This window comes from Ptiloglossa arizonensis, chromosome 6, assembly GCF_051014685.1.
Source record: "Ptiloglossa arizonensis isolate GNS036 chromosome 6, iyPtiAriz1_principal, whole genome shotgun sequence".
In the NCBI taxonomy this organism is placed as follows: domain Eukaryota; kingdom Metazoa; phylum Arthropoda; class Insecta; order Hymenoptera; family Colletidae; genus Ptiloglossa; species Ptiloglossa arizonensis.
The window spans coordinates 13434117-13454271 of record NC_135053.1 but is presented as its reverse complement, the minus strand read 5'-3'; the positions used below and the strand labels follow the sequence as shown (position 1 = coordinate 13454271).

At 43.5% G+C, this 20155-nt stretch overlaps 1 protein-coding gene across 1 annotated transcript in view; it reads left to right on the top strand.

Moving 5' to 3' along the window:
- The window catches only part of LOC143148303 (discoidin domain-containing receptor 2), a 247667-nt gene that overhangs the window by 109995 nt on the left and 117517 nt on the right, over nucleotides 1–20155 (top strand). Inside the window, exon 2 of the mRNA XM_076314517.1 lies at nucleotides 8105–8284. Within this exon, the coding sequence (XP_076170632.1) occupies nucleotides 8185–8284 (100 nt within the window). The 5' untranslated portion in view covers nucleotides 8105–8184. The remainder of the gene's footprint in view (nucleotides 1–8104; nucleotides 8285–20155) is intronic.

Genomic DNA, 20155 nt, shown 5'->3' with positions numbered 1-20155 from the left:
TTTTGAACCGCGTGAAGCTATGTCACCCCTTAATTTCATCGAGTGACGGTCAAGTCGACGCGAAACGAAGGTAGCAATTTACTCAAGCACCGTCGTCGAAAATGTATTCCTAAGATGGGGGATCCGGTGAGGGCAATTAGACAATTAGCACCGTCGAGAGTCAGAACTCAATTGGGACGGTTATCGTTGCCTGGCTCCTTGTTACATTGTATAATTTGCTCTGTTTGTCCTCGTTCTCGCGGTGTAAGTGCCCCTTGTATCGCCGAAGGTGTACATCTTGAATCTCGACTAAATGGTCTAATTGCGAGTGGCGTCTCGTTTCCGATAACCCCATTCGTCTCTTTCGGAGATTCAAAATTACACGTAATTACGAGTCGCGATACCGCACGATACCGTCCTGAATTATGAATAACGTTTAAGAGTCCCGTGTTCGAGCGCGTGTATCAACGAACAATGAATAATTACGGTGCCGTTAATTAAAAACTCGCTCGTACAATTAGGTAGCCACGTTTCGATGAAATTAGAAAGAACGAACGAATCATCGGGGATGGAAAAAAGGTATCCCGTAGATAATATAATAAACTTTTCGGTAATTGTGCAACTCGTGCTGGCGATGACAATGCACGGGAGGGTTAAAGAAAGAAATTTTTATAATTAGTCCAACGCGCGCGGAGTTATCAATCGGAGTTACCTCGCTCTTCGCTTTTCGAAAACAAATGTACCCTGTCCGAGACGACGAAATAAAGGGATCGAATTGTTTCAACGTAAGGTGTTTTATTATTTTACGTTTGTTATTCGTATTATTTATATTACACATTTGTATCGCGATATTAAGGTTCTTGTCGTTCGGTTATTAAAGTTACATACCTTTGGAAAACTTCCGAGCCTCGAGATACAATGCCGTGCATCGCCCAAGGAAATACACAGGGTGTACCGCGTAACTCGATCGACTCTGTTTTTCCCCCGTAATTAGCCAACGAATCAAAATCTCGGTTACCACCATGGACGACACGATTACCCTCAAGATTTGCGCGTTCTCTTTATGTAAGTTCACAAGGTGACCTTCATCTTTTTACTTTATACAAAAATTTCTATTACTTACAAAAAATGCTTACTTTTAGATCGTTAGATTCCTCTGGATACTTGCCAGCTGATAAGTAAAACAAAACAATAAAATTATCCGTAAAAGAGTCGAAGGTCACCCTGAGAATTGACACAAAAGAGTACGAAAAATCGAACGATAGAAAAAAATGTCTCCACAGGTTACACAAAACATAGAGTCGATCGTTCGGAATAATCCACCCTCTAAAAGTTTTTCCACGCACACTGTCCAAATCGCAGATATCGCGTACTCGACGAAATTAAACCTAAGAGACATCAACAAAACATTTGCTCCCCTTCTCGAATCCTTTGACGCTCTTCCAAAAAAAAAAAAAAGCGGTATACTCCCCCAACACGAACAAACACGAACACGTTCCTACGAGACCGGCTACAAAGAATTCCCGGACGAACCGAGCCCCGAAACCCAATTTACTACGCGTTCCGGGCCACCCGCCGTGATATTTCGCGACACAATATTATTCAAGGTAAAAAGAACGGAAGGAGAAAGGGATCGATGTGTCCGCATTTATCCGTGTTCTATCATTTACTAAGCAGCTTGCGCGCCACCCTACCACCCATTCGGGCTTATATCAGATCCGAGAAACAAGCGGGGCCGGTCGTCCATTGTTTGATAAAGTCTACGGGTGCTGGCGGATTATAACTAATGGGACAGCGCGAGGGAGACAAATCGCGGAGGACCAGGGGGGGTGCGCGGCAGGGTCTACGGGTGCGCGACGCGTCTGCGCGTGCGCGCCGCACGGCTCTGTACACGATCGGGAATCCTTAAGCGGCGCAACGCGACGCGACTCAACGCGCCGCCAATAAAATATGCATGCACGGCCGCGAATCCGTGGTGTAGGATGTGCCGGTGCTTTACATCCTCGCGAGGACGCGTTCCCCGCGTAGACGTTTCGCGTGTATTAATCTGCATAAACTCATTGCTATGCAAACGAAGAGATTCGACGTCGAACTAGGGATATCACGGGGAGCCTTCGCGGCTTACACCCCGGCTTAACAGGGCTCTTACGTTCGTGGTTCTACCTGTGTGCGGACGCGCATATGCGCGCGCGAAATGCATAAACCAGGTGGGATAGGTGTACCACGCTGGTTCGAGCGCGAGCGCGCGCGCCGATACGCAACGGTAGCGAGCGTATATTGTACCGGGGGCAGGCCCTGATCGTAAAACGGACCTCCTTCGTCGTGTCGATGGAATAATAATTGCGAGAGCCCGGTTCCGCCACGCCGGATGAAACGAGCCACCGTAAACGAGGACAACTGCGTGCGCCGCACCTGCCCCACCTGTCGCACTTACGGCCACCGTACGCCTACGCACACGTACCCCTGTCTCTCCCCGGTAATCTGCTCCCCGTGGCAACCAGAGATGAAAAGAAAACAATCGATGAATAATTTCGTCCCCGGAAACACTGGCCGACGGGAGATGCTCGATCCAGTAAGTCCCGCGGTGTATTTTTCTTTCGAAAGAAAACTGTACCTTTTTTTTTCGGTGGTGGCGTGCTGGACAGAGGGAAGGGGGTCGTTTTGGTAGCGAATCGATCCAGAGGGGACTTGGAATCAGCGAATTGTTGATATCTTTCTTTTGGAAATTGACTAGAGGTCCAGACTCGAAATTGGAGAAATTTTTGTATACTTTTTCTTAAGGAGCAAAAATGGAGACTCGAAGTTAGCGAGCTTTTGATAGTTTATTTTTTGAAGAGAGCAAGCAAAGGTGTAGACTCGAAATTAAAGAATTTTTAATATTTTTCTTTAGTAGAGGGAAGATTTAAGTATAAAACTTTGTAGGTATGTTTATGTATATAGAGGGTAGTACTGAATGTTGAGTTATTGGTAAGCTTAGTGTCTTCTTCCCCTAAAAAGTCGGGACGTTTTTTCCAAGATTTTCCACGCGCAAGAAGAAGATATATTTATTTACGATTAGCTACATGAAACTTTTTTCATTCATAACTGTAAGTTTATAACCGAGAAGAAATAGTCGAAAGTACGAAAGAAATACAAATTATTCCCGTTCCAGACGCTCTGAAATATCTAAAATACGAGACGTCCAAAGACGGAATACAAATAGAGAATTTATAACAAATATCCGGAAACGTTGTGTTATCTTTGCATTGATAACGATAACAAGCACCGGGAGAACCGTAATAAACGTTTCGTACGTATTTCTAGCTTCCACGGGACACGCGAAACACGCATTTTGCACGCGAAATACAAAGTAATAAACATTGAATATTTATACCGTAACACAATTATATTCATATCCTCCAAATCGTTAGACAGTACTGCTAATTTCTTAGACAACCGTAAGAAAAAGTGAACGAACGATCGAGATAAACGCGTCGTTTCCGATAAAAGAAAGAAAATTACCTCGGCGTGGGTCCGAGGAGACCCAGACTCCGCCATAAAGCGTTCGAACGCTTGCCATTCCTTTTCGGGGCGTATCTCGCACGATCCTCCCCAACATTTGCGTAACCTCGAATCACAAGAGGGTCGGTCGAGTGTCTTTGACCACGTTTCCCCGGGAAATCTCATTGTTTCCACGAGGTACGTCGTCTCGGAGTCTCGGCGGAAAGTTCGTTCCGCAATAGACCTAATAGCGGGGCGGTTGGAACACTTTGTTTGATCAGCAATCGAGCCGAACCGTGCTTCGACGTCGTAACGAGACCCGAACGAGCCGCAAAGAATTTTCAAAGGGCAAACGGGGCCATCGTCGAGGGCAACGCGAGCCCCACGGGCACCAAGAATACCAGACGCGCTAAACTGTGGATTTTCTAGCGTGGCGGCGCAGTAAGTTCTCGCATGTATGTTTGATGAGGGCACGCGAGGCCTACGACCGAGCGACTTCTTACTACCGTTCGCCATTACTTATTCACTTCCGGCGCAATTACCGCGGCGTACTCCATCAAAGTCCAGACGCGGGAATCGCACCTTTCTTACGAGCGGTCGTCGTCGTCGTTGTCGTTCTCCACCCCTCCTCACCAACCGATCCTGGAACAACCACGTCGAGTCGAAGCGCCGCTCTGACGTGTACCGCGGACAGCATTGTCGAACTAATAAATCTATAGCCATCTCCCGCGGCGTAACCCGCGGTTGTGAATTAATTATTTGTGCTTTCGCTTTCCCACGCCACCTGCTACCGGTGTACCGCCAGTGTCTCGATATGTGCGAATCCCACGAAATAATTGACGAATCGTACGTACGGGGGAACTGCGAGGAAAAATTTTCGATAGACTGATCTCGTAGACTCGCTTATTTCGTAACGAAGATTTTCTCGCGGACAGTGTTTGCGAGGGTGTTCGAAACGCGATGTAAAAAGTCGGAGGAGGATTAATAAGGGGAGGATTATGGTTACGCTTACTTACGAAGCTGAATGTAAATTCTCGAATCTGTGATCGATTTCTCGTCGTCCACTAGAGATGGTATTGTTACAGTATTACGCGATGAATGGTTGAGATGAATGTATGAGTATGTGTTTGAACGAGATACGAAGAACGGTGTGTGAAATTATTATCGACACGTGTCGATAATATTGTTTCTCGACACTCGTTATAGGAGTGTGTTTGTTACCAGTCTTTGGTTAGGATTGATCGAATAATTCAATCAAGGAGATTAACAGTGAAAGAAAAATTCTCGGATACGTCGTTCGACTTTATTAACTACAACCAGTGGCGGGATTAATCCACTCTCGCTGTACTAATGTAGTCTCGTTAATACAGATACGCGTCAATTCCCAAGTGTCGTGGTATCAAGGGGATTAACCGTGAAAGACGAGTAACGTTATGTTTCTTCCACGTCTGTGACTAAATTCTCAGATACGTCGTTCGTCTTTGTCAACCGTGACCAGCGATGGGACTAATCCAATAATGTACTCGTTAATGTCAGTCCCCAAGTGTTGATACCAAACAAGGTCTCGAATCAAGTATTGGTATTAGCAGGACATGTTGACATTTCTCGCAGTAGCGATACAATCTGAACGTCGAATATGGTCGAGACACGTACAAGACAAGGATCTACATAGATGATAGACTATCGGAGCTAGCAATCATTTTTCACATGGAATTGTCTCCATTAACACGTTTAACGCCGTGGTGGTCACCGATGACCTCCGAACTTACGTTTCTCCATAGTATTTACAAAGGAGCGAATAATACTTGTAAATTTCTACGTAATATTAGCATAGTAGACGATTCTATAAAATAATAAATACACCGATGAACTATCGAGTATTTTTACCCTCCAGTTTGAATAAATGTCAAATATAATACATCAAGAATGAATAACATTTGTAAATTTCTAGGTAACGTTAGCATAGTAGACGATTCTATAAAATAATAAATACACCGATGAACTATCGAGTATTTTTACCCTCCAGTTTGAACAAATATCGAAAACATCAAGAATGAATAACATTTGTAAATTTCTAGGTAATGTTAGCACAGTAGACGATTCTATAAAATAATAAATACACCGATGAACTATCGAGTATTTTTACACCCAACATTGAACAAATAATGTCGAGAACGTCAGGAATGAATAACATTTGTAAATTTCTACGTAATGTTAGTATCGTAGACGATTCTATAAAATAATAAATACACCGATGAACTATCGAGTATTTTTACACTCCATATTGTACAAATATCAAACACATTCTTAAACACGGATAATCAACGTGAAAAAGCAACGTGTTAACAAACATTGGATATCTCTTCACGTATCGTAACCGTACGATGATTACCGACATCGAGTCACCCTGTATACGTCGCAGCCAGCGCATATTTATGCGCGTGGCGCGCATCGATCTATCAGAGTTCGAACACGGGATAATTAGGAGAGATACGTCTATATCGCTTTAATAGCATGGCTGTCTGGCCGGGAATAAAAATGGATCGGTTGACATCGACGGAACAGCCGCGGGGAGCCCTTCGGGGAGCTTTTTAAACGCGTTATTTTTCGAATTGGTTAACATTCTCTCTACTTTTCGGCTTACAGAGCTCTCTCTCTCTCTCTCTCTCTATCTCTCTCTCTCTCTCTGTTTCTCTCTTCCCCCCGTTTTATCGACAGCGAACAAACGTGCGTTCGTTGAATTCTTCGGAACATATATATATATATACATACAAATTTTTTTTTCCATTTCCCATTGCCCGCGGGGAACAGTAAAATTTGCGGGAACAGAATGGAATAATCGTTAACGACGAGAAATTAAAGTTCCACGGATCGCGGTGCCGCGCTGCGCCACCTTCGACCTAAAATTACATCAGCCGACTCGCGCAGTTTCGAAACCCTCGCGGGATTCGAAAGGCGAGCGCGGATTAATACCGTGGAAAATTTAAATTTCGCCCGTGAACTTTATTTTCTTTCAATTTTTCATTCAACTTAGATCGAATAACTTTGTAAATTAAATGCAAACGCTCGCAGGTGTACACGTACTGTTATCTTTCTTCGTGGAACTCGACCCGGTATAGTTGCCCGCGAGAACGATACGTACACCGTGGGACGTTAATATTTCAGAGCGTTGCGCGAAAAGGGCGAAAATCGATCGAAAATTATTCTTCGTCGTTCGGAAGGGACAGGATACGCAACGTCGTATTTTTCCACTAACAATGTCCCGTACGCGTGTACGAACTCCCACGAGATGGCTGTCCGGTGAAACGAAAACAGATTTGAGAAACGCGTATTACGTTTGATGGAAGCCCTCGTGAAAGCAGTCGAGCCGAGGCCTCGACGATTCGAAGATTAATAGGTGAACGTTTTCGGAGCGGCTATTGCGAGGATATTCTATTTATTTTCGTCGTGTAGACAGCAACCTTTCCCGAATATTAGGCGGAGGGGAAGCAACATCCGCCCGATACTTTCGAGCCTGGACAGCTCAATTGATAAAGTGGCTGTCCAACGGACACAAGGACCTATCGATTCTTGTTTTCCCCGTATCTGTCAGAAGTAAGATTCGCCCTCGTTCCTTTACGCATAGTTTGCGCGTTGGATCGTTCGTGTTCCATACCGTCGACCCAAGATGGATACGTTGAGCCGGTCCAGCTGCTGTGTCTTCGAATTGGAAGATGGCACGGAAGCCTATCGATTCAGGGAGAAAGAATTTGCCCGATTTACAATCGGTGTACAAATCATCGTGAAAGTTCACGAGTCCGGTTGATACGTTCTAGGATCGATTCTTTTCCGTGGTAAATAACAAAAACAGTTTACACATATCCTATCTTCGTTCCTAAGACACTCGCGGTAAATTAATATAAGAAATTTTATAAACAGAGCGGATTCTTTCCCTGTAAACGATCAAACAATCATTTTCTATACAAAGACACCTAACCCAAACCAAGACACTATTGAATTGATAATAAGATCAATAGCGAATCGTCTACAGACAAGTGCGATACAATCGATAACCAAAAATACGTTACACCGTCCGAAGAATCCCGAATGAAACGCACGTTTGCGCAAACAGTGTCCCTTGTTCGTTCAGCGTGCAATAAACAACCATAAATTCAATGACACGCGGTACATTCGACGATCAATTTCCCGATATCAATCTCGAGCGAGACATCGAAAATATCGTAAGAACACCACTCGCGGGACACACGCTCGATTTTCCTGTCGCGTCACCGAATTGGTTGAATAAAGAAAAAGAAAGAAAGAAAAAAAAAAAAGGAAAAAAAATCCGTAAATTGAGAAGCTCTCGGGGGTCTTCGTTAGTTTCGCCCGTGCCCAGAGCCAACTTCTTCCTAACCAGTAGTCGTCGTCATCGTCGCGCCAGCGATGACGATGGCACCGTATCCGAAGAACGCGTCTCTCGAGGGGAGTGTTTCGACAAAACGCGTCAACCCTCTCTCTCGAACGCGCGTTGGCTCGGTTCGTCGGTGTTCGTTCCCCCACCACCCCAACCAACCCCCTCCTCATCCTCCTCCTCGGTCCCGTTTCACCCCTGACGGTAGACTTTCGTTAGGGCGTAACGGTTGCGTTTCTTTATTTTTTGTTTCAGGTTGACGAGGCAGAAATGGCACGAGCGGAGTCACGGTGAGAAAAGGGCGAGGGGTGAAGCCCTCGCGCGAACCGTGAGCAATGGTGAAAAGGTTCGGTTTCTTCGCCAGGGGGGCGATACCTGGGGTCCACCTTTTGCTTTTTCTCGCCCTGGGCGGCACGACGCGCGCCGTAGACCTCTGTAAGTACACACGAAGCTTGTAATCCGAGCGGAAGCTTTATGGTTTTCATCGCGAAACTTCGTCTATAACTTATTAACGAGCGAGTCTCGGTTGGCTCGGTTGGAACGACTACACACGAGAAGCTAGCGAAAGGAGGGTATACGGCTGTACACAGGTGGTAGGGGGAGCTGCTTGACCGCAGTCGACGAACTTTCGATCCGAAATCGACTTTGGTCCGTACCGCTCACCCCCCCTCGTCCAGCCCACGGCCAGCCTCGCCTGCGCGCAACCGGGAAAAGCTGGATTTACGCGGCGTGCATCGCCCGCCTCCGGGGCCGCAAATTGGAAACTTTTCGGTGTGGAACTTGTATTTAAACAACGTTTCGACCTAGGAGATCGCCAGAAGGGGGCGGTGGGGGCCGACACGGCCGGTGGGACGGTCGTGTGAACCCGCGATACGTTCGCTCGATACCGTTCGGTTCCTTTCTCTTCTATCAACGTCGAACGGTTTTGTTCGCTAGAAATTACTTCGCGGTAATCGATGAACTTTCGATGTAAAATTCAATCGGAGCGTTGCGAACCCGGCCCGAAGGTGTGGGTACGGAAACGTTTACCGCGCACGGTGAACAACGCGGAATTAGAAACGGGAACGAAACTACGGTGATGGAATCGGTCGCGGTGTACAGGATGGGCCAGGCTCGTGTCACTTTCGCGGATGATTCTTCTCCTGGGGATCCTTTTACGGTGCACAACACCGACCAGTTCGAGGAATCTGACCGGGGAAAATTCTGAAAGGAATATTTATCGATTTTTTTGCAGACAGTTTTATCGGTTGAATTTTTCCCCGGGTCTGGAAAGCGAAATACGCGAATGGAAGGAGTAATTTAAAGAACTCGTTTAAAATTATATGTTTCGTTTGTACGAGTTCCATTTATATTGAGAAAATTCTTCTATTTTATTCGTCAAACTTTGACCGAGCTTCTACTGTCCGTTTCACTGTAGGAACGTCATTTTTTCGAAATATCGTAAGCATCTTTGTTATCGTATAACAAATGGAATCGTTTCATCGAACATCGCGCGATCCTTCTGCCGGTAAATTGGTGTCAACGTTCCTAGGGTTTGCAGCATTGTTACGCGTTCGAGAGCAAATGTTCGTTGGAAACCACTTACACGAACCCGAACTCCAATTATACGAAGAATTATAGATAGTGAGGAGAATTAGGTGATCTCCTATTTTGCGAACGAGCTGGTTATTTAATTCGAATTGTCCCCCGAGAGGTTTCTACGGACCGAGTTCCACCGTATAAAAAACTTTTGCGCGTTTATACGTGGTTATTTACGCAAGTACCACTGTCATGCTGAAAACTCCCCTGTCGGAATCATTCGAAGTAGAATCGATCGATATCGTACGGTAGAAACCTAATCGAAGAATTTCCAAAGTTTTCTTTGCATTGGCAAACTTTCTCGATTGCTATTCATACTTTCCTCGATTCTAGTAGATAGTAAATTCCTTAAAAATTACCAAAAGCTACCCAAGTATACGTAATCGAAAAATCGTCCGTTACATTCATCGAAAGTGGAATCATTAATGAAACATTACTCCTTCGTACAAATAATTCAATGTTCGCTAGATTTACACCATAAATCGAATCGAAAAATTTCAAATGGTCCCTTCGCGTCGACTCGAAAATAGTCTCGCACGAAACAGATCGATCGATTCGAAAACCACGACTCGAACGATTGTTTGTCGGAAAGGCGACGAGTATTTTCATCCGAATTTAAATTCGGATCCGAACTGGTTCAACCGGTGGGAGAAGTTTCGCGGAACATTCCCCGCGAAAGGAAATGTATAAGCGGACAGAGGTCGATGCTGAAATATACATTTGGAGCCTTTAATCTCGTAAAAGTTTGATTAAAAATTGAACGGAACCGGTTCCACCGGAATGGAACAGGGTATATAGCTTTGCACCTTGAATTCCTTAGTTTCCTCCGATGGTGTTTAAAGTTGGAAAAAGGAAGCCGCGCGGAAGAAATACTTGGCCGAAATAAAGACTGTTTATCCGTCTGCGAACGAGAAACCGGGAACTCGATGGGTCGATAAACGTCCGAGTGAATTTTTCCCACGTCGGGCGTCTCGCGGGTTCCTCTCGGTGAGCGTTTGATCGATCATCGATCGGTTCTCTGTCCGCGCGAAAAAACGGCGTGCATTCGATTTGCATGTCGGAGTGGCTTAGTCAGCATCCGCCGTGCCCGTTAGTTTGACTAAACGATCTGTCGGCCTCAGCCCGCGTTACTTTTCGATGTAACGAGTTCACTCGTCAGAAGTATCGGAATTGTTTGGAGACCCGGGTAAACGATAAACGACCTGTTCTTCGAAATCCAGCTACGAACCGTCCGCAGACGTACAGTGACGTGCAAAAGTTTCTGGATAATTGCTTGCCTTCGTCGTGTCTGGAGAAACACTCTTCGTTGTTAGTGGGGTTCTCGGGTCTCTTTCGACCCATTGGGTCCTCGTACTCTTTCTTCTAAGATTGAAGCCATTGCAATAGGTGACACCGAATGCTTCTGATGCTGAATGCTCTATGGTTCCCTCGAGTTATCGTTAAATGAAGAACTCGAGTTTTGTATATTCGAGATATTTTTCACCCAATGATTTTGAACATATATTTGAATAAAAGAACACTAAGGTTAACCAAAGGTAGGGAAATTTTTACGTAGATGAAAATAAAAGGTAAAAGATACACAATTTTTGATTCGTTCCTGGTTGAACAAAAATCAGATACGTCTCGTGTGGAACGAATGCATTATTTATTGTATGGAGGTATTGAAAAGGAGGTGCTGAAAATTATTACGGACGATACGAAGGGATTAAACGTGAAATATTTTTTAATCGCCTTTTCCCATTTTTGTTCAAAATATATGATTCGTTGTACATTGGTGATCGATACACGCAAATGGTCGATCCCTTTTTTCACCAGGGTTCGTAATATTCAGCAACGAAACGTTTCTCGAGTCGACTATCAAACTTTCCGCGACGAGTGTACATCATCCAAAATTCGTCTTAATTTCTCCCCTTCGGAACAAAGTTAGAAAGGTAACAGAGCGGAAACTTTCGCACGCTACTGTATTCGACTCAACGGACCAAGACACCCTAAGTGCCCGGGACTAAAAGATTGGAGGAAACTAGAGACACCGGACGACCGATGCAAAGTTATGAAAATTAGAGGATGGAACGACTTAAACCGCTCCATACGACGCTATTCAGACCACGTTGGAGAAACGAGAAGCATGAAAATCTTTTTAACGTACCTGGCCCTCGCACACCTGACAATCGTCGAGAGAGACAGGGTCTGGCGAAAGAAATATCGTTATGACCCTTCAGTGACTCTGCACAAATGCGGGACGGGTCGCTTTAAATTACTCTTAAACTGTTTATCGCGCAGAAAAACGTTTCGGACAAAAGTCACGCGGTATGGAGATACGCGTACAGCTCTTCGCTCAGTTTTTCCTTATCGCGCCGACGGAAAGAAAAACGGGACAAAGCGACTGTGAATTTTCTTTAAACGGAGTACTCAACGTTTCGCCGTTGAAATACAATAATCCGGACACCCTAAGCGGCCAGGACCAAAATGTCGAGGAAGACTAGAGACAACTACCGATGCAGAGTTATGAAAATTAGACAATGGAACGGCCTAACGTTAAATTTACCAACTAGCAAAAATATGTGGTTTCGACTACTTTTACATAAAAAAAATTTACTTTAAATTCTACCGCATGTTTTCCAAAAACGTTACGATCTTTTTCTATTTGATACATACGATCAATTTTACAAATTCCTCTTTTCTCTCACTCGTTGATTTTTCTAACGTACGTAAGAGGTACGCCTTAACCCTCGCTGTACCACATCTGGGTCTTTTCGGACCCATAGAAATTTTTCTACCATCCGATTATATCGTTAGTATCGTTTTTTTTTTAAAGATTAGAAAAGGTACGATAATGTGGTAGAATTTTTACTCGAAGTATTTTTGTTGAAATTGTGGGTCCGTTTGGACCCACGCGCGAGTTCTCTCGCGGTTACCTAATGCGTTGGCGTACCGGAATCTGTCGGTAGTTCTGGTATCGAAACACTCTATATTTTTTGAACAACGATAGGCAAATGAAGTACGAAAATTTTCTCAAAGGACCCACCTCTGGTGCACCTCGCGACGAGAAAGAATATCGTTGCAACTTTCGTTTCGTTGAACGGCCATTTCATTGAAAACGGTTTTTCATTAATGAAATTGAAACCCCGTCGTCGGACTATATCAAATATCTGCTCCTAATTGCGATATAAATTTCCTGGAAACCGGCGGAAAGAAGTGTCCCCGTTTCGAAGCCATTCATCGTGGCGTCAATAGGGCAGAAGTAATTAATGATGTTTTTCTAGAAACGGAGCGCGCCGCTCGACCGGAAAGGGTGGGTTTGTTGAATGAGACACCGGACATCGTTGAGACTTGTGCGAGGGTGTCGCGAGGAGAGCGTCTTAACGTTGGACGTCGGATTAAAGTAGAGGGAGGAGGGACAATTTGCTATCTCGAGCCGAAAATTGAGGGTTGTTTATAATCTTCCTCTTCCACGATGAAATAATTAAATCATAATGAACATTAATCCACACACGGCTCGTTGCAACGTATTTTAACGAGAGATATATTAATTTCTCGATGTAATTTCACATTATTTTTTTTTTATATATATATTAATTTCTCGATGTAATTTCACATTATTATTTTTTTTTTTTTTACATATTAATTTCTCGATGTGATTTCACATTATGTATTTTTTTCTTAAATTCAAAAGTTAGTAAAAGAAAAAGAATCAGTCTAAAGGGGATATCAAGTTTTAAATGCGTACGATCCAAGAACTTTGATGTATTCATTTTTCGTTTATATAGACAATAGATACTATTCGAAGCTGGAAAGAAGACGAACGAGACGACGCAGGGACCAGAGGGGTCGCTCGCCCCGCCTACTTAAACGACACGACCAATTGACGCTAATAGATGTGACCGCATTGGCCAATCGTACGACCGAATTCGTGTATCGACAGAGGTGGGACTAATTCAACGCGACCAATCGTGTCCCACGTCTTCTTTCCAGTTCTGAATAGTACTGTCTCTCACCTGCTGTGAGATTTCATCATGCATTTGCCTACTTGTATTTCTACAACATATTTCGGTCAATTTCGATCTATCTTCGAGCGTCAGTATCTACCTACCGTAACGATCATCATAATTATTTAAACTTAATTTACAACTTTCGAAAGAAACTATACATTTAAAGATCAATCCAAATCGATCGATCTATCCCATTGTAAATTCAAAATGTCAAAAATTAAGGAAACATCGCGTTAGAAATATTTCCTATTTCTCGAAAAAAGAATAGAAATATACAATACCCTCGGCGGACGATAGTTCGACTCTTTGGACAAATGTTCGTTCCGTAAGATATTCAAATTCGAAATCGATCGAGTAACTTTCATGGTACGAACTTTCGGCGTGCAAGCGAGCGTGCGGAAAGTTCGCTTCGAAGTTCAATAAATATTTTCGAATTTCAACGCACGCTTTCCGGGATGTTTTCAAGACTTTAGCGGAAAATCGATTCTTTCGCAATGATCAAACTCCGCCGTCTTAAACGAGGTAGGAGCGTACTCGTCGCGCGACTATCGCGGGGGAGGGGCTTGGAGGTGGGTGAATGGTGAGGGTGGGGGTCGGGAGGGGGAGGGGCACCACGCGAGTTTTCCGCGCTTCGAAACCGTTATTCACGATCGATTTACGAGCGCGATATCTCACCGGTGGCTCGTTAGGTCGGACGTGCCGACAAAGGAAACGGATCCTACCGGAGAACGATCCAAGTTTACCCTGCGACGAGGGCTCGAGAAGTTCCGCGAGGGTCGTGAGAATTCCGGGGATGCGAGACGCGCGCGATATATTGGGGCTTCATTAATAATAATAGCACACCACGTTTGATTCTCGAGGACTCCCTTTGTCTTCCCTTCTACGTTCGAGGATCTGGTGTCTCGTTATTGATTCTTATTGATTTTTACCTCCACGTTCGCCGTCTGGAGATTTATCGCGCCTTTCCTTCATTATTGATCGAACTTTGCACAGAGTTCGAATACCTAATACGTCGGGGGTAAGATTTCATAAGGGTGTACATCGCTGAATCTTTACACTGTTCGTAACACTGTTATCGTTTTCCAATTTTTTTACTTTACTTCTCTTTTCTGTCTTCTTTGGCAATTGGCACCTGTGTGCAATAAAGACGTATGTTATTACAAGACGAGGTATCCGAGTTGTGTTTTAATTTCCTTCATTCATTGGGAAATTTTCTATCGTGTTTCGTCTAATGGTGTTCGATCAGAAAAGAATCTAGTCGTGATCTTGTTGTAATCTTATCTGGATAATTCTATGTACCATATTCGATGCATTCTGGTACGTCAAGAACGAAGGGACTTAATAGTTGTTCGGTATAGAATTAAATAATCGAAACATTACAAAACGAGAAATACCCCTAGTAGATCCAACGATCCCATAGATTCACCAATAGAGAAATCATCTACGTGTTAACCCTTTGGACTCGAGAGATTCTCGGTTCGTGTTTTAGAATTCAAATTGGAATCTAAATATCATGTTCTTTTAGAGTGTAAACGCATGTATACGAAGTATACAAAAATGTTCGATTCTAGATTAATTTTACGACTTAAAATTTTCTCCAGGCGTCGGTTACTGGTAGCAAAAAAACCTCGAAGAGTTAACATTACTAAGTTCGATATATCGATTTACCTAATGTTTGTTGGACAAATTGTAAAAATTTTTAGTAGAAGAAAATAATCTTATGTAAAGATTTCAGGGTAGAGAGTATTTGTTTCGAAAATTGTGCAATGTTAAACCGATATTACAAACGAGATCGTCATTCTGCCTTGCTCCCACAGTCCATCGATTTCTACCGGTAGAGTGTGTATCTTTCCACTTCATTTTCCTTCTTTTTGCAGTAGGTTGTTATCGTTCGAAATTGATACGTCTATTAAACGCGTGTGCTTTTGTTTCTCCCGTTTGAATGTTACGTCCTTTCCGTCCGACCGTAATTGTTTTATTTATCCGTATTGCCGCGGTCTCGGTAGAAGTTTATATTCTTTATTTTTTCAAGTACCGCTTGGACGTGTATTTGCAGTCGGTTTGTTTTTCTGCTACCAGAATCACTGTCTTCCCAGTTACGTGTTATTTTTCGCGGGCCATTTGCAACGATCAATTTTTATCGATACTTCGCATCCTCCACCTCCTCCTCCTGTTATTATTTTTATTAAAAAAAATTCCTTCGCAACGAATATTTTTCAACGAGTCTGCACAAATGCAATCGTTTTAAGTTACTCGTAAACCGTTTATCGCGCGAAAAAAAAACATTCGAAATAAAAGTCACGCGATACGAACGTACATGTGCATCGTTAATCGGTTCATCGTCATTGTGCCTTTTATCGAGGTGCAACGTGAATTTTAAACGAAACACCCGATATTTCGCTCTGAAATTCAACGAGAGGAAACTATCGGAGAACGCAGAGTGAAAAGAACGTACTAAGATATTCGTTGAAATAAATTGCAACGTAAACGATGCTCGAAATGTTGTCCATCGTTTCGTTGAACGCAAATTGCGCAATCCGTTAACGAGTGAGACGAGTAACACGCGTTGAAGTGTTTCTGCAGTCACGCGCTGTAACGACGCGTGTAATAATGTTTACGAGTCGCTTCAGCTTCGCCAAGTTTAGGTTGGCGCACCGTGGTATATTGATTTACAACTTTTCGTTTCTGGTGTTCGCGCGCGCGTACGGTCGGCGTATGTAACCGAATACAATAAATACATAAACGGAGACCGGGCAAACAGTGGCGTATATTGGACGAATTGTTCTCTTTTTCAATGCGTATGAAATCTGTTTGGAAATTCGAAAAAAAAAAAAAAAAAGAAAAAAATGTTCCCGTCGTTCCGCGCAACGGCCGCCATGTTCCAGAAAAGAACATTTCGTACCGTGCCTCCGAGTGAATATAATTTAACGGATCAAATATCTGCACAATATTTACAACAATCTACAAATGGAACACCGCGCTGGTTAAACAAAAGGAGCAACGAAACACGATCCGGCGGACGATATTGCTTTTAGTCGCGAGCGATCATAAAGTTGGAAACATCGTTCGCTTATGTAAATAGGAGAGTGGCTGAAAGGTCGACTGTGAGATTTGCTGAACGAAGACGTTCATCGCGACCAGCGTTTCGAAAAACATTGCGAATTGTTGAAATATCGTCACGGAGCGTGGACAACATTGACAAAATCGGTTTCCCAGAGAAATCTACTACACTGGTCAGCGTGGAAGTATTTAAACGTAAAAGTGAACAATGAGTGTGATGTTTATGTACAGAATTATTTCACGAGCGACTTTAGCTTTGAGTTTACATTACATTGTGTTCAATAGAAAAAAAGTTGTTCGAAAATATTGCCCTTGACAACGTACGCGAATCTCAAGGCCACGTTTCTCCTCCAAACCGACCAATCCCCGCAAATTTTTCCCTCGTTGAAAATCGTTAGACCTCCTCGTAGAAAGTCGTTAGACGCGAAAATTTCCCGAGACGCGATAAATCTTCGGTCTTCGGGACAGTTTCGATCCTCGAGAGCGTCCTTACGCGCCGCCCAAGTTCCCCGAAATTAGTGCAATTATGCGCGAATCGCCCGTAGCGCCATCTGTTCGAAACACGGACCGATGTTCTTCCAGGGACAAATTCGCAATTCGTAGGAATTTCATCTTACGTTGATAACGCGGCTCGTTGGAAATCCACCGGCGGAATTACGACGAGAGAGAGAGAGAGAGATCTAGAGAGAGAGAGAGAGAGAGAGAGAGAGGGATTCGTCCAAGGATGGTACAAAACTTTTACCGATATTAATGGCCACCTACGTGCCCATTCTGTTTCTCGATGGCTTAGCAGGGATTCCTTCCGTTATAAGCTCGAATTCCCCGCCATTAATTCTCGCGGAGGAGTCTCTGGCTACTCGGGGCGCAAGACTGCAACCTCCCATCGCGGCGTTCCGGTGCACCTGCACTCGATATCCGGCATTAGGTATTATCGTTATTCGCCGTGTATTCGCTCCATTCGGGCGAACGATGCCCCGGCAAATTTTACCGATCCGCATTTTAGTTGGTAATAGAACTTCGATATGCATAAATTGCGATCGATGCAGTCCCGCGTTGCACGGGAACCTGGCCACGTCCCGCTACGGTCGCGTTCGGTTTCCTCGATAATCGAACCATTCTCGTGGTCGGGCCAGACGATCTCCAGAATTCGATGCGAACTCTTCGTTCTACACGCGCTGGAAACAACGCGGACCCTCGATTATTCACCTTGCGTTCACCGCGCGCGATTGCAACGCGGTTGCTTCGTTCGTGTACCGGGAGATCCCATCGGATGATCGACTGTAGGAAAAAATAAGGTTTGGAATTGTTAAGGTTCGCGTTTTCTTTTTCGAATTTGGACCAAAAATGGTCAAATTTTATTGTCAGACTCGATACTTATCTATATAAAAATGGGTTGTCAATTTTAACCTGTCTCGTAGAATAAACTTGTAATCTCGTTTTTCGTGTAAAATAATACACCGAGTTTGAAAAGTACAGAGAGCAAGAGATTTCTTCTTGTAAGATAACGACTAATCCTTCAACTTACATTTGGATAAATTACAAATTCAAATTGGATCAGGTTGCAGGACACATTCGTCCTTGTTTGCGTATTTCCATAGAATACAATGTTCCTGGTGTATTCCGTTTGCGGTTGTTCTTCACGATACGACGAACAAAGTGATCGAATAGCGCAAAGAACGGAAGACTTTGAACAAGGTCGTCGTGTACATAAATAAATACTTTCGTTTCGGTCGTTACAGTGGATAAAAGAAGAACGTGAAACAATGCTCGGAACAACCTCGATGTACCTCGATACGTCGTTTCGGTTTCTGGAATTTCAAGAGAAGCATCGATTTATTATATCGAAGCACCTTGGTGTTCCTCGCGTTTCGAGCCGCGATCAAGGTGTTTCGAACTTTTCGCCGCGGTGCAACGACGCGTGACGCAAACAAAACCGTAAATAACGCGGGGAGTCGTTGCAGCGGACAATATTGTATCAAGATAGGCCGTTCCTGGTAGCAGGATACATTGCGTCCTCGTAACGCTGCCGTGTTCCCCTATGAAACAATTTGATCGGTCCCGTAGATACGAAAACGTTGAGGCAGTCCTTCCTCCCGTCGCCCTGGCCCTCCTCGAAGGAGAGACGGTCGTATACAAGAACGTAAACCGGCTCTATCCGCCGGATTCATCTCGGTTAGCTGGTTATTTAGCCGTTTATGATCCAAACAGAAGGATGGAAGTGGACCCCGAGCATCGATATACCGCACAGGGTCCTATGTAAATTCGTGAGCGTTTTTTCACCCTTTATGTCCAAGAGGCGAGATTCGACCGCCACCTAATTTGACGTGACTTTTCTAATTCGAGAAATTTTCGTGATTTTCAATATCAAGTCTTGGGAAATATAATGCATGAAATATTGAAACAAGAGAGTTGTATTTTTATTTAACTGATGCATTTTTATCTTTTGTCGATTTTGAATCAATTTTTTTCCAGAAAGAGTATTTTCAGTACACTACATTCTCAAGGGCTACTTTTTTAATTCGAGAGTTTTTCGTGCAACGAGATTCCAATATCGAGTCTTGAGAAATATAATGCACGAAATATTGAAACAAGAGAGTTGCATTCCTATTTAACTGATGTATTTTTATCTTTGGTCGATTAGGAATCAATTTCATTCCAAAAAGAGTATCTTCCGTGCACCATATTCTCAAAGTTTACTTTTTCAATTCGAGAGATTTTCGTGCCACGAGATACGCGCAATTTTTGGATAAAAGAGTTGCATTCCGAACGAATTGTTCGGTTGACTTTTAGCTTTGCTCGATTTTGAAAAGATTTTTTTCTGAAAAGGGTGTCTTCCGTGCCCCGTGTTCTCCTGCGCCACATCTGTGCCATAGTGTACTCGATCAACTAGAATGTCCAAGTCCTCGCTGGCAGTAATGCGACCACTCAGAGTAATGATGGGGTCAGCTGAATACCAAGATACGAGCGTTCCGAACCATTACAGAACCACCTCTCGTGATTAACAGTTGAAAGCGGACAGTCTGCTCGCAAAAATGCTTCTTCGATGATATCGGTGTTACCACTGTTTCTTTTACGATCCGTGTCCATTGATTTTTCATCGAGAAAAGGTTCGTTACCGAACATTTAAAAATACGACCGTTCGAAATCTTTACAAAAAAGTATCCACAAGATAAAATATTCGAAAGCTGACGATCTGCGAGCAAAAATGTTCCTTCGATGATATTGGTGTTCCTGCTGTTACTCTTACGATCCCTGTACATTGATTTTTCATTGAAAAAGGTTCGTCATTGAGCGTTTAAAAATACGACCGTCCCAAATCTTTACAAAACCGTTCAAAAGATAAAATAGTTGAAAGCTGCCGATCCGCGCGTAAAAATATTTCATCTCTAATGTTGGTATTCCTACCATTTTTTTTTTTTATACAATCCATGTACGTTGACTTTTTATTGAAAAAGAGTTCGTTGCTACACATTTAGAAATATCGACGTTCGAAATTTTTATAGAACTATCAACGAGATTAATAGTTGAAAGCTGACAATCTGCGCGAAGAAATATTTCATCTGCAATATTGATGTTCCTACTATTTCGTCTAATCCCTGTAGCTTGACATTTCGTTGTAAAAGGTTCGTTATTAAACGTTTAAAAATACGATCGTTGCAAATTTTTGCTGAAAGCTGAG